This window comes from Telopea speciosissima, chromosome 7, assembly GCF_018873765.1.
Source record: "Telopea speciosissima isolate NSW1024214 ecotype Mountain lineage chromosome 7, Tspe_v1, whole genome shotgun sequence".
NCBI classification, from domain to species: Eukaryota; Viridiplantae; Streptophyta; class Magnoliopsida; order Proteales; family Proteaceae; genus Telopea; species Telopea speciosissima.
The window spans coordinates 3,643,382-3,662,356 of record NC_057922.1 but is presented as its reverse complement, the minus strand read 5'-3'; the positions used below and the strand labels follow the sequence as shown (position 1 = coordinate 3,662,356).

Sequence of the window (18,975 nt, the reverse complement as noted above, 5' to 3'; positions counted from 1 at the left end):
TAGACAGGGCCTTCCTGGCTAAAGCGTCAACAACCTCATTTGCCTCTCTAGGAATAAAAGTGAATTTATACTCAGTAAAATAAGCAAATATATGAAGTATATCTTGTAAAACAGATTGTAACTGCAAGGGGGCAACCTCATTTTTTTTAGTAATGAGGATGCCATATTTCACATACGTGCAGAGGATTTAAATTAAATTAAATCCACTGCCTGGGTGTGAGCGATTGACTACCTTTGTACCCTCGTGTGAAATGATCGATGCATCTCTATGAAAAGGTGGGATTTTTGAACAACGCAATATTTATTTCGCACACCCTTGTATCTGGGTTCAAAGGCAACACATCACACACGTCAACGTAAGATTTTCTTTTTCAAAAATAAAATAGGAGGGTTCCAAATTATCAATGTGGGGAGGAATATGCATGCCACACCAATGGATGTCTTGAAAAGTGCATAAATTGACATATTAAGCGTGAGAGAAAAAAAATAATAAAAGCAAAAATAAAAAAAGAACGTTAACAAGTTGCATGACCGTGTGTTTTTACCATTCAACCCCCTAATGAATTGAAAATTCTCATTCTTACATGCACTCACATTGGGCACCCATGCTGATGTAGGAGCTACACGCCCATACGACGATCTCTTGCCCAATTAAAAAAAGGCAAAATACGTTGCTCTAGCTTGACCCTAGTTGGTTAAAACACGTTTTAAATGACGTGAACTCGTTCCAAAGGAACGCCAAAAAACTAGTTTGTTTGAGCTCCATGTTTTAAATGCGTTTTAAACGAGTTCAACGTCACATGTTGTCTTACTTTTAAAGCCAACCGTTTGTTCTCACAATCTCCAACCTCTTTAGACTGTGAGTTTTGGTGCAACTATAAGGTTGCTCTATTATGACCAAATAGCCATGGATTCAAGTTTGAAAATAACCTCTTCACAAAAATAAGGATAAAGTTGTGCACATTATGATCCTCCTTAGACTCTAGAGTAGCATGAGCTTTGTGCTACTGAGTATGCCCTTTTTAAATTCATGTGGATTGTTTTGTGGGATCTCAGTCTCACGTGAGACTCTCGATCACATGATCCTGGGTCGTGACTCGTGACTCGTGAGTCCCTCTTTCTCATTGCAAAAAAGTCAAAAATCCCACCAGTTTTGCTTCCAACCAACGTGATATGATCTAATGGGGACAAATACACTAACTTGAGGCCAATCAAGATGGTCTATTACCACATGGTTGGAAAGAGAAGCCCAACCAAGAACTTTGAATGCAAGTATTAATTCTTATGAGTACCCTCCATAAATGGAACTGTTATGGGCAATTAGGGATTGGGGCTTTTGTGTGATTCATAAATGTAACAGTTTTGGAATGGGACTGGGGCAAAGCAGAATACATAAATAGACATTATTTTGAACTTTGAATGCAAGTATTAATTAAGTAATAACTTCTCAATTTATGTGTATATTGTCAATTTTTTATCCTGTGAACATTTCTTCACCAAAATTTTTTTTAAACAATTAAAATGTGTAGTCCATTTTTTTTTTTTTTTCCATCATTCTCATTTTAACTAACTATGACCTTGACAATATTATTATTGAAATGATAAATTGCATTAAAAACATAGTTGAAAAACTGGATTTTGACTAAGTCGAGTCGAGTCAAAATTTTGTAAATTCGTCTTAGTCAAATAAAACTCGGTATTTTTACTCAAGTCATGAGTCATGATAGACATAGCGAGTTTAGTCGTATTTAAAAAAACCATAAAACTGGTTCACCTAGAAAATGAGTTGATAAAATAATAAATATATATTCTAAAATAATAAGAAATCCTCAACTTTCTCTTTTTCAAAGGTATAAATCCAAAATGTATTGATATGTAATTCCTTAATTCGTTTCCCTTCTCTTGTTCAATGGTATAGACTCAAAATGTATTGATATGTTATTATTTTTTCTAGTTTTTCTATATATATATTTTTTCTATTTTATGATTTTTTATTAATTTAAATATATTTATTTATTTTATTATTTCTTTGATTAGGTTTGACAAGACCAAATCACTAGGTTTTTTTAAAAGACGATTTTAACTATGATATTTAAAGGGAGAAATAGCATGAAATATGACCATGATATATGCACTGGATAGAAGCCGAGAACTGCTACGGTCCTGCGAAGGGTAATTTTGTCATTTCAAATAAGAAAAAACAAAAACATCAAGGACAAAGGAGGGTCCATAACTCCGTATGAATAGGGTAATAAGGGGGAGCCGTGGGGGAGTGTGGGGCCCGGTCGAAGCTCAAAAAGATCGGAAAAATACCGTTCGTGTAATAATGGAAAGAAAGAGAAAAAGAGAAAAATAAATGGTTGGCCACTTTTAAATGCTGTATCACAGTATTATTACGCATTCAAACAAAATTTGGAGTGTGTTGGGATGAGAGTGGTGGTGTCGCGATTCGCAAGATCCTCTCACTCTCATAATTCCCTCCTCGTCTCTTCCCCACCATTTCGCCGATTACCAAGCAGTCAACCACTCTCCTCTCTCTATCTTTCTCTCTCAAAAGAATCAATCCTGCAACGGAACAAATTTTTTTTCTCTCTCTCTTTTACACATTTTACTTCGGTGGCTACAGTCAGAAGGAGCCGGTTTGAGTTCGAAGTGAATGCCCGAAGCTTCTGCTATTGACCTGAGATCTCTGCGTTTTCTTTCGAGGTATCTCTCTATGCAATCTTCAATCTCAAAATTCCTGGATTTCTTTTCTTGACTGTGCAGTCTCATTTGTCTCGTAATACTCTCATCTTTCTTCTTTTCCCGGTCGTTCAAGGATGTGGTTGATTTACTTCCTTTTGGCATGCTTGTATGAAAAATTAATATCTTTATTCATAGCTGGTATTTACTGTATTGGCTTTTTAACGCTTTTGATAGCTATTCATGTTTTTCTTATCAACTCGATCCGATTAATACATGTTTTTAGCTCGACTGAATGTGTGTTGAAGTGTTGTTTTTTTGCCTTTTTATGTCAATTCCTTTTTTTTTTGAGAGGGTTGTGTTTGGGGTGGGGGGTTGAGGCGTGCGTAATGTTCTTGCTGGTAAAAGAAGTTATTTTTTCCTGCTGTTCCTTACATTTGGGAATCGGGTTTTTCATGTCATTATTCTCGGCTCGTTTTGGTGGCGATTGTGACCTGAAAGTTGTACACCACCTGCTGCTATTTTTGTTCGGTGGCACTAACTTGAATTATATGTAGCTGGGGAAGCTCCACTGAACCTCCACTTTAGTTATTTTAGGGGTTCCATAATGGGGCTATTTGGGCTAGTTTAGCACTTTGTTTTGGGTTGGTGACGGGACTGATCTAGAATATTGCTTGGATTTTCCTTATTTCTTGTGTAGATCCTGTTGCATTGAAAAATTAACTAAGTTGGTATGCAATCTGTTTATCTAGGGATTTATTTAACTATAAGTTGAATTTTTTCTTATGATTGGAATTAGCTGCTTAGGGAAAGAGAGAAAGAACAGTTCCCATTTTGTGATACAGATTGTGAACTTCTCTTTGAAATGCTGTGGCAATTATAGTGCTTTGGTTGTTTCAGCTTCTCATCTATTTGGTTTATACATGTTATGTGATTGAAGTTTAGTATTCATGTGAGATGTTTCTTCTTCTTGCAGAAATTACTGATGCTTTGTGAGAAGTAGTTTATTAGATTGAACATGGATAAGATGTCTTCTGATTGTCCGTACCCAGGTTGCTTCTTCTGCGTCATGAAGGAAGGTAATCCAAATAAACGCCGAACAAGTATTCTGAAATTCTTCAGAGAGCTACCTTCTCAGGATGATGATGGTCAGGTGCTTCCAATTAGTGGCCTCTGGAATACTGCAATGGCACATCCAAATGACCCTGAATTCATTGACTTGGGGATATTTGAATGCATGGCTGCACTTATATGGAAGGGTTTAAAGAATCGGCGCTGGCTGTCTCATGACCAAAATATATACATCCCCTACTATGCCGCACACATCATTGGATCTTACACTATGAATAGGGAAGATTTTGCAGAAAGTGCCGTGCATGCTGGAGTAATTCCTCCCTTGGTTGAGCTCTTGAGAGGCAGGTTAACCTGGGTGGAACAAAGAGTTGCAGTGCGGGCCCTAGGACACCTGGCTACATATCCCAGCACTTTTCCTACGGTGGCAAATCATGGGGAAATCCTTGAACTTGCCATTCAGCTGGCAATGAGTTCACTAGAAATTGTTTATTCTCATTTCCACCAGAATGTGGACAGAAGACTTAGTTACCATTGCGATCTGCTTACGCGTGGCATGGGTGGTGTGGAAATGGAATCAAGGAAGGCAGAGGAATGGGCCAGTCAGTTACAGTGCTGGTCTCTTCAGCTCATTAATTGCTATGCATTCAAATCTGAATTTCTCTCTATTATATGCAAGCCTGAATTCTTGATCAAACTCCCTGGGATGTGGGGTGGACTAGTAAATGAAAATTCACCAGCTGGTATTGGCGTATTGCGAACAATTTGTCATCATAAGCTTGGCAGGGGTCCTGTTGCTAACAATCCAGGTGTTATCGAAGCATTGTCTAATATTGCCCGCTCATCAGATGACTGGCAGTATATGGCTATTGATTGTCTTCTTTGGTTGATTCAGGATCCAAGCATTTCTCATAAAGTAAGATTCTTTTGCATCCCTTTCTTCTATATCCTCCTGAACTTTTTCCCATTTTTCACTTGAGGAGTCGGCTTGGAAAATTATTAAAATGGGCCAACTTGTACGGTTATCATGGCCTCTATGATTCATTCCATAAACCTTCTCCAAACCCTGATTGTACAAACTGACTTGACCTCTAACTACACCCCTGACCTAATCAAAACAACAGCAACTGAGAGAGGGCAGAAGAGCACCTGATTAGCTTCTGTTTGATCATTCAATTGAAAACCTTAGCTTCATCATAAAAAGAAGATTTTGTTTTATTACAATCTAATTGCACAATGAGACCTTCATTCATTACTTTTTGATGTGTAGGACCATTGTTCAGTCATTACATTTTTCTCCTTGCTGGGGAAAAAATCTCCACTTCAAATGTCTTTTTTTGTTTCTGTAACATACACAAACATTTTCAGTAAAATTGGAGGTAATATGTTGCAAATAATTGCTTATGTCCCTATTCTCATGGATATGGTGAAAATATAAAGGATTACTCCACAAATGATGTCCTTTAATATGTGGAAAATGACTTGCACTTGATTTGTGAGACTTTCTGGAAAAAGGTACTGGGGCAGCAGTACAAGGTACACTTTGTTTCATTCATTATCCATACCTTCTCAAACTTCTCCATGTCGAACCCCGGGTGATGTAGCCATGTCTGCATATCCTGAAGATCTTGTGAGAGTGTGCTTGTATGGTCCTATTAGACCAGTATACCAAAGGAAAGCATGCCGAGTGGTTGGTTCAAGTAACTGATAGAAGTTTGTAGGAGGAAATTAGTTGGTGGGCAAAAGCATCCTTTCTTGTTACCTCAATTATGATTATTGGAATGGTCAAAAACTTTGTGCGTGGAAAGTAGCTATAGGCATAGGAAGACTCGAGTGAAAATGTGGAGATTGATGCGACTCCAATCTGACAAGAACATTGGAGAGCCTTCAAATACGGGCAGGCTGCTTCTTATACGGGAAATGGCATTTTGATCTCAAGCATCTGGAGTCTGGACACCCTGTTGTAGTACAGTACTTAAACAAAGGCATTGCATGTGTAAATATTCTCTTGTCCTATGATATGATTTTTTGTTTTCATTTCTGGCCATGAAGAATTATTATTTCTAGCAAATAAATATGAAGTGCTCTCTGGCCGAAAATTTTTTTCCCTTCAATGTAATGCTAAAGAACCTTACATATTTCCTGCAATTAAGAGATTTGGTTATATTTGTTCATACATTGGGAGCATATCATGTCTGGGGTTTCTCCTTTCTCTTTTTAAATAATGAGATCCCTTTTCTTAGATTAAATAGCATTATTCTGGAGAAATATATATGAAGATAAGGTAAAAGGAAATTCATTTTCCATATTTTGTTGTAATAGGTCATTGATAAGGCAGCACCTGCACTTATAGAGCTGGCAGAAATCACAACACTGGGGGACCACAAAAGGCTTGGGGATTCTATTGTCAATGCTCTCCAAGAATGTCTCCAATCACAAGGAACAGGACGCAACTCCATTAGTAGCCGCACAAAAGAACAGATTGAAGATTTACTGAATTCTAGACGGCGATTTAAATTGGAGAAGAGCATACCGAAGGAGGATCTCCATATCAAACAGGCAGCAGCACTAGTTGTCAAGCTCGAAGGCAATTCTCTCTTCTCTTCAGGAGATATGTCTGGAGCTGCAGCAAAGTACTCTGAAGCTTTGGCATTGTGTCCAATGAGATCCAAAAAAGAGAGAGTAGTATTGTACAGTAATCGAGCTCAGTGTCATCTTCTATTGCAGCAACCCTGGGAAGCCATTAGTGATGCTACACGTGCACTGTGTCTCCATAACCCTCCTAATCGTCATGCCAAGAGCCTGTGGAGAAGAGCTCAGGCATATGATATGATTGGTTTAGCAAAAGAGAGCCTTTTAGATGCCATTCTATTCATTAATGAGTGTTCCCAATCAAATGTTCCTGATCTTTCCATGAGGCAAAATAAGGTTCCTGACTATGCGGAGCGCTTGGTCAAGAAGCAAATGCGTGCGGCTTGGCTATTTAGAGATGCAGCTATCAAGCATGGGGGTGTCCATTGTGACGGTGATGTAGGTGATATCTATGGCCAACATGCTGATGATTCCGAGTGGGAAACAGCTAGTGAAAGTGACATTGGAACTGATGGAAGAACAGAAATGGGTGATGAGGACAGCGAATGGAAAGATGATGATGAAAGGAAAGATAAATACAACAAGCCTTTGGTAAGAGGTACTGTCATTCAAAACTTTCTCAATTTTTCAGAAATCAACTCCAATTGCTGGAGTTGGTAAATGCTAGCTAGGACAGAAATGTCAAGATACATGGTTACATGCACAGAGCATTTCAGTCCACCTCTAAAATTACTCAAATTAATTGTTGTGCACCATTCTGCAATGATTGGAAGTGCTATCTTTGTCATATTATGTGTGAGGATGGATTCCTACAATAGGCTCATAGGAATCCTTGTTCCTACTTGTTAATATCACCAATAAGAAAGTCATTTAGATATACATTTTGCATAGATTGGAGAATCTTCTGCAGTTTGTAGTTACATTCTCCTTTTTCAGAGGAGCATGATTGAACATTAGATGTGTTTAGTTTGTGCATCTTATATTCTCTTTACAGCGAAAATCTAAAAGCATAAAAAGATACTATGTGTCTTCACATTACGATAATGGGTAGGTATTTCTTTGTCAGTTTACATTATCAGCATTCAGGAGACTCCTTGTGAGACTAGTCTGAGTTAATACCTTAGTCTTCCATCCTTTGTTAGACTCCCCCCCCCCCCCCTCCTTTTTTTTATTGAGGTGGATAGATACTCTTAGAAGTTTTTCTTCCTTTGTTTTTGATTTTTCATTTCATTTGCATCTGTTGTGGATTTAATATTGATTGAATTCTTTTGTTGAACCCCAAGATTCGACCGAAACTCAGATTCATACAAGAACCACTTCGATTCAAATAATTTCCCCAAGCTAATCCCAAAGGTTTTCTGAATAAGATACTGTTGACAATCAGTACTTCAATGAACTGCTTCTGGTTCAAGATAGTTCTTGGATGTTCTCCTGCAATTTCAAATGGAAAAGGTGTCACAAATGATTCTGAAGTTGTCATTCTCAGTGGTTTGGGTTTGGCTAAATTATGCTTTCACTGCCCCATTCCAATTACTAGTATTGTCTGAAACTGTTAATATTTATAAACTAAAGATTTGGAAATAAAATTGATGTATTTGGTGCACACAAACAAATGGCATGCTCCTTCTCGCATAGTGCTGCATTAAACAGCTTCTGGAAACTGAAGTGGAAGGTTTAATAAGCTTTACAATGTATTTGGTGCACACAGACAAATGGCTTGTGTGAAAACCAAGCTGTTACAATGTGGTGAATAACAGCTGGATATTGGACACATTTTTCCACTTAAAAATAGGTATCAAATCATAAAGGTTCAGGTCAGGAGTCAATCACTGCCATTCTTGGACTTTCTTATTTAGGATTGGATCCCTTGATATTTCTCTAAGATTGTTTCCAGGAAAGAAGAATATCCTTATTAGAGGAAAGAATTTGGGACCAGCAGTGTTGTTTGGAGTTGGAAGCTTGGCAACAAAGAAAAAAATATGTACACTAAATGAGTGTGGCCTAGTGAGGATCTTGAGTAGGAGATGGTATGAGTTGAAGGGCCAGGATGGATCAAACTAGAAATGAATACATTCAAGGGAACTTAGGTGTTGCCAATAGGTGACAGAGATGGGGGGAAAGTCAACTGTGATAGTCGTGGCTATTAGCAACTTTTTGTGTAGACCTCAGTTTTCACTACTTTGTTTTGTTGGATCCATGTAGCCGACCCCGTTAAGTTGGGATAAGGCTGAGTTTGTTGTTGTAGCCAATAGGAGTTGCCAATAGGTGAGGTAAAGTCAAACTAGAAATGAATACATTCAAGGGAACTTTGGAGTTGCCAGTAAGTGACAGGGATGGAGTGAAAGTCAACTGTGATGGTTAAGAATGAATTGTATGCCACCAATTGGAAGTGGAAAGGCTGTGTTGAATATATTTAGAAGGGACATGAGTGTTTTATGTGTTAAATAGCTGCTATGGTCTTAAATAGAATTGAAAGTCATGTATAAAAAGAAAAAGGGAAAAAAATTGATGGAGCGGTAGAGCTTTTGGCATTACTGATCAAGTAATGGGATGAGTCAGTTTGGATTTAGGTTTTCCTGTAAAATGTAAGAAGCTCATTCCGATGGCATGGAACTGAGTTGGCACCGAAATGCAAGACTGAACTTGAGATATTCGCCGAAATTAACGCACATTATCAGACACTTTTCTGATTCTGACATTTAGATGCTGTATGATTTTATTCCAAACCTCCCTGGATTTAGGTGTCACACTTTTTGAGTCCTTCCCCCAACCCAGTTTGAGTTAATGTTTCAGAGCGGCAATGATAACATTGCATTTATATACCTCAATCATTACATTGCTTAATCTGAGTTCATGAATAATAGCCTTGCAGGGATACATGAAAAGGTATAAAATTGTTTCAGTTTCAGGACAGACTATCATTTACTTTTCATTGGTGTCCTATACCTTGCTCTTTATGGTCTATATGATTTTGAATTTGGCATTAAATATTCTTCTGTTAGAGCACGAGTTGTCGTCTCAGGGTGGTTTTGGAGCATTTTTTATATTTTTTAAAATATCTTAAACAAATCATAACTGTCTAAAACTTGTTTTATGTTCACACACATGCGTCCATGTCCATTGTTCAACTTGCAACAGCTTCTGAAGCACTTCTTTTTAACACACAGAAACTACTCAACCATCTTCTTTTTTCATTATCCACCATCAGTCCCTTGTCTCATCTGACAAATGTCTCAAGATTTGTGGTTCATCAATCTTTTTTTTATGCAAGTATGCAACAGAGGAATGCAGACCTGATGTTACATAAAGAGATAAGATTTTCATTTGAGAGTTAAGGGTAAGTTTAGGAAATGGAGTGAGATGTGAGATTTAACCCACTTGACCTCATAATTAGAACACTTGGTATGCCTGTTTTCAGGCATCCCTAATCCAATTTCATGCTCTATTGTATGACAGTGAGGAGATTATTATAAAATTCATTAAGTAGTGGTTCTTCCAGATATGCCTAAGTATATCCAAGGAATATAGATAGAATATTCTGTCTGCAGGTTCTCCTTTAGAGGTAGGTTTTGAAGGATACGATTCCATGTTTCTGCCAAGTTGGGCTGTAATTGCTTTATTTCTTTCTCACATCCTTCGTTGGGGGTTTAATGATATCACAACATCCCCTTGTCCACTTCCTTCGATTAAATAGGCATTGGTGTCGTATTGAGGTATTTTGGGCAAGTCAAAGGTGGGTGATGCTCCATATTGAGGGGTAATATTGAGTTTTTAATGCGCATTGGGGAGGGAGGGGGGGGGGGGGGATCTACCCTGTTTGAGCTTTTCTTCTCTTGGTGAGACCGCTGAGCTTAATTGGGTTGTCATGTCATGCAAGTGTTCTTCCGGACTTGTGTTGATGGTACAAAGGTGTATGTTCAAGTTTTCTGGTTTACACTTTGGCCCTCTTTTACTGTTTGTTTCTTTCAATTTATTTTTGGTTTAGATGTTTGATTTCGAGCCTCTACAGTGGCTTAGCTACTACTTACTACCTCTTCTATTGTACCACCACCTACTGGGGAAGGAAGCTTGGATCTCAACTGAAACCTTCCCACAGAAGTGATACTTTTAAACCAACCATCTGTTTTCATCTTTCCCAGGTTTTTAGACCAAAACAAATTGAAGGGTTAACTACAGATATGTCCTATGGATCTGAATAGTTTGTATGAAACTGAAAAAGTTTATGGATAGATAATAATGCTTATCACATATTATTAGCCTTTTTCAGGTCGTCTGTGTTGCAAATATATGTATATTGAATTCCACACTCATTGGAATGAAAATGTATATTCTGTGCTTTCTTCCGTTGGTTGCATGTATTTCTATACGTTGACTGATGCCTATTTGAGACTTGTTTTGAACCTATGTTGTACAGAGATAAAGCATGGATACAATGTGCAACTTGCAGAGGATGAAAGCTGATTACTTGGTTGAGGCCATCTTTACAGATGTAGACTTGTGCATATGATTAAATTCACAAACCAGGCAGATGGGGTAGATTGGTTTTGTCTATCATGGCTTTGGCATAATTTTACTTGATACACTGGAGGTACTTTACTTGAGCCTTTGGAAGGTCTAGCTTGAAGAGTCCTTGTGTTCAGGGATCAAACCTGTTATATATGTAGTCTTTCATCCTTCCTTTTCCTTAGATTTGAAGATTTAGCAGAAAAAAAAGGTAACTGTTGAAATTTTGTTAAAGAACTGGTAATTTATAAGTGATCAAGAGAAGTGTAAATAGAACCCTAGAGGTTTCAATTTTTTTCAGTGTGAGATAATAGATATGCTTCTGCTTTGTCTCTCCTCTCCTGCTAAAGCATTTCCTGGTTACTAAGGTATTGATGAAGAAAGCGAATAAAAGAAAATATAAAAATTTCGATGGCAAGCAACTGTAAACTCCTAGTAAAAGTTCATGCTTTCAATGTCTTTGTATTGGAATTGGTTTTGGTATCGGTTTCAGCTGATTCAAATACTGATACCGACTTTACCCCCAAAAAAAAAAAATTACTGATACCGATACCAATACAAATCGACCGTATCAGGCTGAATATGATCGTCTTAGCCTTCAAAATATCGATACCTTGGTTTTCTGTCAAGTTGGGGCCTCTGGGCCGTTTTAATTCCACATAGATAGAGAATAAAAGGTGCGAACCAAAATATTTCGACTCTAATCTCGTAAAAGCAATTATATTTGAAGGTTGTTTGTCATTTTAAATGAAGGGAAAGAGAACGCCACCCAATCACGCAGCACAAGTCGCCCCGATGCCCAGACACGGGTGTGCTAAATGACCATCACACCTCTCTCATTTTCATCTTTTCAGGGGGTGTGTGGTCATTACGCGTGCCCCTGTGTCTGGACACAGGGGCAACGTGTGTTGAACGACCGAGTGGCATTCTTTCTCCCTTAAAGAATTATGACTTTAAACATTGGGTCAATCTGTACAACAGATTTTTGTAATCTCTTCATCTTTGGCCATACCGCTTACATTCTCTTTTAGGTAAGGCCATTATTTCTTACCCTTATATTTGAAGATAATTTGTCATTTCAAATGAACTTTATGGCTTTAAAGGTTGGGTCAATCTGTACAACAGATTTTTGTAATCTCTCTCTTTGCCTTGTGATTTTTCGAAATGTCACATCCCCATTGTTACATGGATAATGAAATGTTTAATATGACTAAATCACTTTATCTTTTTCCCACATGATAAAATTCTGTTGATTTTGCCATTGTTTATAAATTTAAATACGGAAATTTTTTGATGCTGGTTGTCATGATCTTGATGGGTGATTCGCTTTTAAAGACATTTTAGAGATAAAATCACCAAATTTGTAATAGAGGAAAGGAAGGATTAATAATTCCAACAACGTGGTCTATTTTTTTACATACTCTATATGGGGAAAAAGAACAATGCCCAGTTATGTGCAGTTTGCATTTAGACACAGTCCCTCCTGTAACCATCGTACCCCCTACAAAATGAAAAATCTCCTGTAATCGATGCCCTTGCGCACACTTCGATTGGCCCCCACAGAGGCCATGCCATGGGGCAACGTTCTTCTTCCTTTTCATATTTGTTTGTTTGTTAATATCATTGGTGCAGACCACCTATGCAACACATCATTGAAGAAGCCATGGCCACAAAAGGTAGACCAACACTCCATCTCAAGTATTAAACAAAGCAATACAAGATGTACTGATCTGTTCTTGAATTCAAAATTCCATTCCATCTTAAGTGGACCATGTCGAGATTGTCAAGATTATAATGATTCAGAAAACTCTTTCCCCGGATTCACCATTTATCCACTATCTCAATCAATTTCTTTTCCTGATTGGGAATTTGTGGGGGGTGACTCACTTGACTCAATTTACTACTCTTTTTAGTCTTCTTAATAAAACATCTCATGATGCTACTCCAGCTAGCCCTCCACTTAGAATCTGTTGTCTACATCTTTTTTTATATCCTTCATTTCAAAAAAATATTACAAGGTGGAATTTTCAATGGGTTGTGTAGGGAAGAACAACACAGATCTTCTACGGCGCGCTGCCCTGTCTTGCCTGTGTTGCGTAGACACAGTGCTACATGCAATGACTGCCTTACCCCCGCTTGGGTAAGGCGCTCGGGCAGGGATAAGGCGGTCAATGTGCGCCGTCTTGTGTTTGCACAGCACGGTAGGATAGGCAGCTCACGCTGTAGAAGATCTGGATCTAGGGAAGAATCTCTAAGTGAATTTGAAATCTGCCATGTGGTAACTTACCTGACATTCAAATCTATGAAATATACGATCGAGTGAGACATTATTTAACATTTTAACCTATAAAAACCTTTAAAAAAATAGAAGAAAAGTTTCTTGTTGGGGAGTGTACCACCCACGCTCAGACATAGTAAGGGGTGGGGGTGGGGAAATGGGATCTTTATCCTCTCCAGTTCCCTGCCCGGGCCAGTTCCTCTAACAGGGGGGCCTAGAATAACCACCCTACCCCTGCCCAAACACTATGCCTAGGTGGGGTTCACCCCCCCCCCACTCCCCCCTATTAGAGGAACTGGGGAATTGGGCCGGACAGGGAACTGAAGGAGATAATTTTATGGGGAAATGATACCTCCATCCCAAATGAAAGGTGGAAATCCCAACCCCCATTATGCTTTCTTGCATGTTCTGACAAAGTAGTATTGTACATGAGAGGGTAAAGAGGTCATTTTAGTTTAAATGAGAGAGATAGATACAAAAGTGCTAGTCCCTACTCCAATGGTTTCAGAGAACATTTTCCATTATTATCATACTATAAATAAAATAGCGGCAGCAAGGGTCAGCCTTCCCCTGCCTAACTAAAGCTGAAATGACATAAATAAAGACTACCAAGCTAGGGTCAATCTAAGTTTAAACCTATCCAATCAAAAGAATTTAAGTTTTCTAATTATTAAACGAATGTAGACAAGCCCAACAAGACTATATTGGCTCAAAAAGTGCAAATTGTACAAAAAGCCTGGTCAAATAACTCAACTAGAACACTCATTGGGTGAAACCATCGTCCAACCCCCATGCAAGGTTGAAATGTCCATCCTATTGATGTTTCCATTGGCCACCCCACATGTAGGAGCCATGCTTCCCCTAATTTTAATTATCTAAAGCTTTCAAATTAAGCTCGATTGATTGGAGGCATTGAAGGTTGAGTGCATTCCCCCCCACGAGATCAAGGGATTTAGAACTTTGAAGATCCTAGCAAATCAATTAAATCTTGTTATTCTATGTTCTATAATTTAAGATACACAAATTGTAGTATTAAAAGATATATAAAGATCTCAATACCATCAGCTAGATATGGAGAGATCGAGAAACATTAAGCAGCAAGCAAACACCGCCTCTTCCTATATTCATTATTTGTGTATTAATCATGTTGGCCTCCACCAACAGCCATTCAATATGATGAACTCTTCTATTATTCTAATCTAAAAAAAGTTAAAAACTCTTTGGTCCTCTTCCATCAACTTGATTCAGATCACAGAGATCTCCCACCCATACAACAAGAGTTAAGATCCCTTGGGATGGATTGGATATCTATTAAGGCGCATATGAGTTGTCCTTCATTTTATATTAGATATGGACAACTCAACTAAACTTTCTTTCTTTATATATATGTTGCGTCAAGAAATCGTCGATGGGTCTTTCGGGTGTCGCAACCTACAAAAGGATGTTAATGACAAAGGAGAACTGGTATGGTTTCGGCCTAGGACTCTCCAATGCCTAAGTTAGATATCTCTTAGCAACAGTTGAATTATTGGAATTCAAGATAGTTAATGGGGTAGAATACCTGAGTATTTGTAGTTGAGTGTGGCGGTGTGGAGAGTCCTGGTGGGTGATGAGTGTGCTACGCAGGGTAGATCATCACGTAGTAAAATCATATTTGGAAGTGTTATTTGTGAGACGTAGAGTCCTAGTAGGGAAGAGGTTCTCTAAGCGTGTTCTTCTCGCGTTGGGCAATCGGCCCTTGATGTTTGAGTTCAACTACAATTATATCTCTTTAGGATAACACCCCTCAGGTACATATCCTCCGACCTTTTAATGATAAGATGACGTGGACTTTAGTTGTGACGTCACAGTTGGACCTCGGTGGTTCGCGTGGAAGACTTGGTCCCTGGATGACTTTTTGGGTCTATTCCTCGAATGGATCTTGACGTAGCCCGGCCTGGGCCAGCTTCTTCCTCGTGTTAGGACATGTGGCATCTCGGAATTGGCCCGTGTATTTTTGGTTTATCAGTATACAAAGGCGGCTATACCTCCAAAGCAAACTCCACTTCCCTATAAATACAATACACCTCTTTAAAGTTCAAACACATTAATCTTCAACAATTCAAAAACCCTTCTCTCTCTATCTCTCTTTTTGAATCTATGGCTATGGCTGTTCCTTATAAACACCCTTCTTCACTGAATTGTGAATTGAGAATCATTGAAGCCAAAAACCTAGAATTCATATCAACAGGGAAGTTTTTCGTTAGATGTTATCTCAACACAAGAAACAATGAGAGAATTCGTCTTAACAGTACTCGGGAGATTCCATCAACGAGTCAACCATTCTGGAACGAGTCAACATCTTTGGAATGCTCCTCCACAGCTAACTCCTACTGTATTGACGAATTGAAGCAACAAAGTGTGGTGTTTGAACTTAGATGGAGAAATAACTCACCAATGTTTGGTAGATTTGGTGGGTCTAAGCTCTTGGGTAAAGCAGAAGTGTCGTGGAAAGATGTGTTGGAATCGTCCGAGTTGGTGGTTCAGAGATGGGTTAGTATTGTTCCAAGTAGCAGCAGTAGTAGTCTTGTTGTTGAAGGTTTGAAGCCACCTGCACTGCATGTTGAGATGAAGGTTAGAGTTCCAAACATGGCAGCAGAGATGATGATGGTGAGTAAGAGGAGAGATGTTGCGTTGAAGAGGTGGAAGGACTGTGGGTGCAGACATGGACACTGTTGTAATAGTGGAGATGTTGAGCTTTTTGCATTAATGGCAACTATTGAGGCTTTTTAGTTTAGTTGGCTTATTATGTTAACAAGCACTGAGAGATTGATTCCCTTCCAAAAGAAAAAGAAAAAGAAAAAGAAAAAAAAGAGTGGAATTAAGAAAGAAGAGATTAATAAAAAAATTTCTTCTTGTTTGGCTTCTCTTAGAATGATTTCATTTTTTTGAGTTTGGATTTATTGGATTGGATTGGATTTTCCTTTTATATTTTTTTCTGATAACTTTTGAATGGTAAATTCAAGTACTCTCCAAAATGTTGGTTGTTTAATTGAATCTATGCAAAAAATTTGATAAGAGGAAGGTTTAATTTCCTTCACCCATGGTAGCGTCGAAAAGATTAAGTTTCTTGACCGTGGATGGGTAAGAAAGAGTATTGTGCAACAGGGAAGGATATTATCAACTTCATCCAAAGGGGAGATTTTTAGGATTAACTTCCCTTAAATTTATCTCAAAAGCTTGTTACTAGTGACAAAAGACGATCATGGAAAACATTTTCCGTCCCTAATGCTCTTTTCGATGTATTCAACTGCAAATCTAAAGTCATCATTACTCTTTCTCCTCTATGTTAAAGGTTCAAAATGCTTCGCAATTTCTAAAGACCCATGATCAAGTGCAAAATTGATAACTGATCTACATAAAAATAACTCTTTAATGAACGATCGACATGTGGTAGAAGACTGGTCAAAAGAAGGAATTGGCTCAGAATTGGAAGGAACTGTCAAGAAACATATCCGTCGGCATTAGATCCCTAATAGGACTCAAACAATGCGCAAGGAACCAACTAACCAACAACAGAGTTGTATTGGTATTCAGAATTTCTAGCACCCGCAAGAGGATAGAGTACAATCCCCACTTCGTCACGTGTGAGGGGTTAATTAACCGAACCGAATCCCCCTAAGGGAAAGGACTCAACAACCGCCAATCCTTTATATAGTAAAAGAGGGTCCAAGGTAAATGGATTCAACAACTACTGCTCTCTTCGTACTCCCTCCTCATATTTACTGTTGCACGGGTCTGACTTAGGCATCGAAGAATTCCCCTTGGAGTCTGCTCCGGGTCTCTCTTGTGTCCTTCTCCTTTTGCAGGTCATCCACATCATCATATTAGATTCCAATGATAACAATAACCATCTATGAAAGAATTCCAACCAAACATTCCTAGTGAATGAAATTAACAATTGGCTCACTCCTTTGGAAGAGTTTTCCATTGAAAAGCCTCTAATAATTTTCTAGACAAGCAAACATCATAGGCTGCCGATTCTCATTTTCATTCCACTCAGCACCCTCGAGGGAGGGGAGTCACGTAAATAAGTGGTTCTTATTTGTATTACATTATGGAATGATATCATCTACTTCTGTTAGTGAATATATAGAATTATTATAACTTTTTAAAGCTTAGAAAAAGTTGTTGGCTAGTGGTTGAAGTCACTCTACTGCTATTTTGAAACAAATTTGAATCTTACACAATGTTAATTCAGTTTTTTCTAAGCTATAAAAGTTAAAGTTTGTCAAATAATAACAAAAAGGGAGAGGGATTGGTATGCTAGTACCTATGTGTCTATCTCTCTCTACCATCTTTTGAAATGACTCTCTTACCCCTCAGAGGGAGGAAGAGAGAGACAGACACATAGGGTACTCAGCATTTTTCTTAACAAAAATATTAATTAGGCTGTGTTTGATATTCATTCTAGATCGATTTCGCATTCTTAAACAGTAAAAACAACTATTTTTATCATCTTAGAATATGAAAAATCAACTTAGAATGCATTCCAAAAATGCATACCAAACGTTGCCCAAGTGATGATGTGATACATTAGTAAATATATTTCTTAAGGTATAAGAATTCATGGACGTGATAGATATATTCTCCCTCATCTCATATTTTCTATGATAACAATGTATTCAGCTCAGAGATGAGTTGACTCGGTCTAGTCTTACACATCCAGAGTTGATATACCAATTCCAAAATCATCAAAATTGATCATATGATTCTTAACCGCGCGCATCTGTTCCTTCCAAAGTCCATTTTATTTATTTATTTATTTGGTTTACCCAATGAGAATGTATTATTTGCCATAATCCCTTGATCTTAACATAGTGAATTTTGGGTATTGGAAAAATTATAATTTGATATAAATTTGTATGTATAAAATCCAGAATGATCATTGAAAATACAACAAAAATTTAAGCATATATGTATATAGTTATTACAATTCAAAAGTATGGATTATAAATCGGATCGGAATTAGCAAAAATCGTCCGATTCTGAGTTTTAAAACCTTGATCACATGCCCGGCCTGTTCATAGTTCATAAGTGAAAATCCACATAAGCCCACCCTCTACAGAGTCCAACTCAAGGAAACCTGAGCCTAACAACATGTTTAAAAAACCAAATTGCTTGGATTGGACTTGGGCTCTGCAAGCTCCAACCCAAGGTTGAGTTCGGCTCAACTCAGGCTGGGCCTACGTACACTCCTAGACTTTGGGTGAAGCTTGGGCCACCTCTCCAGCCCACGCTCCCAACTCTGGCGCTGAGGTTAGCATTTTTGGACTACAACATATTATTCCTTATGTACTATATACTATTTGATTTCTAGCACGGTTTATGAACTCAGAATTGGGTACAGGATCAATTAAACTTGATTTTGATTTGTTTTCGATTCAAATTACTCATCCTAGAATCATCTGGAAATTGGCCGGAATCTACTAGCAGATTCCCAGTCTCAAACTAACTCTGTCGTCGGACTCAACGAACAAAGAATCGGAGATAATTTGGATATTCGCCGATTGATTTCAAGTCAAATTGGCTGATTCCATCAATTTTGATCCGATTTTTAAAACCCTAATTTCTAGATTCATGATTTAAAATAACTTGGGTTGATTACACATAAATGATGCCTTTACAATCTACATTATCCCTTCCCCCCTTCCCCCTCCCTCCTCCACCAAATCTTTGTGTTAATAAGTTAGGGTTTGGTACTAAGCACTGACCTACTTTGTTACATTCCTTTCCTTTCCATTTCGCCCGGCTGGTAGTGGTGGTGGTCAATTTCAGGTTTTGAAACGTTCAAACAGGTTGACCACTTT

The 18,975-nt window shown here is 38.1% G+C and overlaps 2 protein-coding genes across 5 annotated transcripts; both read left to right on the top strand.

The window, feature by feature from the left end:
- The first annotated feature begins 2,594 nt into the window (after positions 1-2,594).
- On the top strand, positions 2,595-11,184 carry LOC122669163. Of its 4 annotated transcripts, none has more exons than XM_043865850.1 (4): positions 2,595-2,706; positions 3,735-4,669; positions 6,076-6,943; positions 10,760-11,184. In XM_043865850.1, the coding sequence occupies exons 2-4, from the start codon at positions 3,752-3,754 to the stop codon at positions 10,804-10,806; spliced, it is 1,833 nt and encodes a 610-aa protein (XP_043721785.1). In that variant the 5' UTR covers positions 2,595-2,706; positions 3,735-3,751; the 3' UTR covers positions 10,807-11,184. The 4 variants fall into 4 exon arrangements, with proteins under 4 accessions (XP_043721785.1, XP_043721781.1, XP_043721784.1 ...); XM_043865846.1 differs by having other exon boundaries at positions 3,659-4,669; XM_043865849.1 differs by having other exon boundaries at positions 2,622-2,706; positions 3,659-4,669; positions 6,076-6,936; positions 10,760-10,846.
- A 4,081-nt stretch (positions 11,185-15,265) lies between these two features.
- On the top strand, positions 15,266-15,898 carry LOC122667347. Its single transcript, XM_043863608.1, has one exon. The coding sequence runs from the start codon at positions 15,266-15,268 to the stop codon at positions 15,896-15,898; it is 633 nt and encodes a 210-aa protein (XP_043719543.1).
- The last annotated feature ends 3,077 nt before the right edge of the window (positions 15,899-18,975 follow it).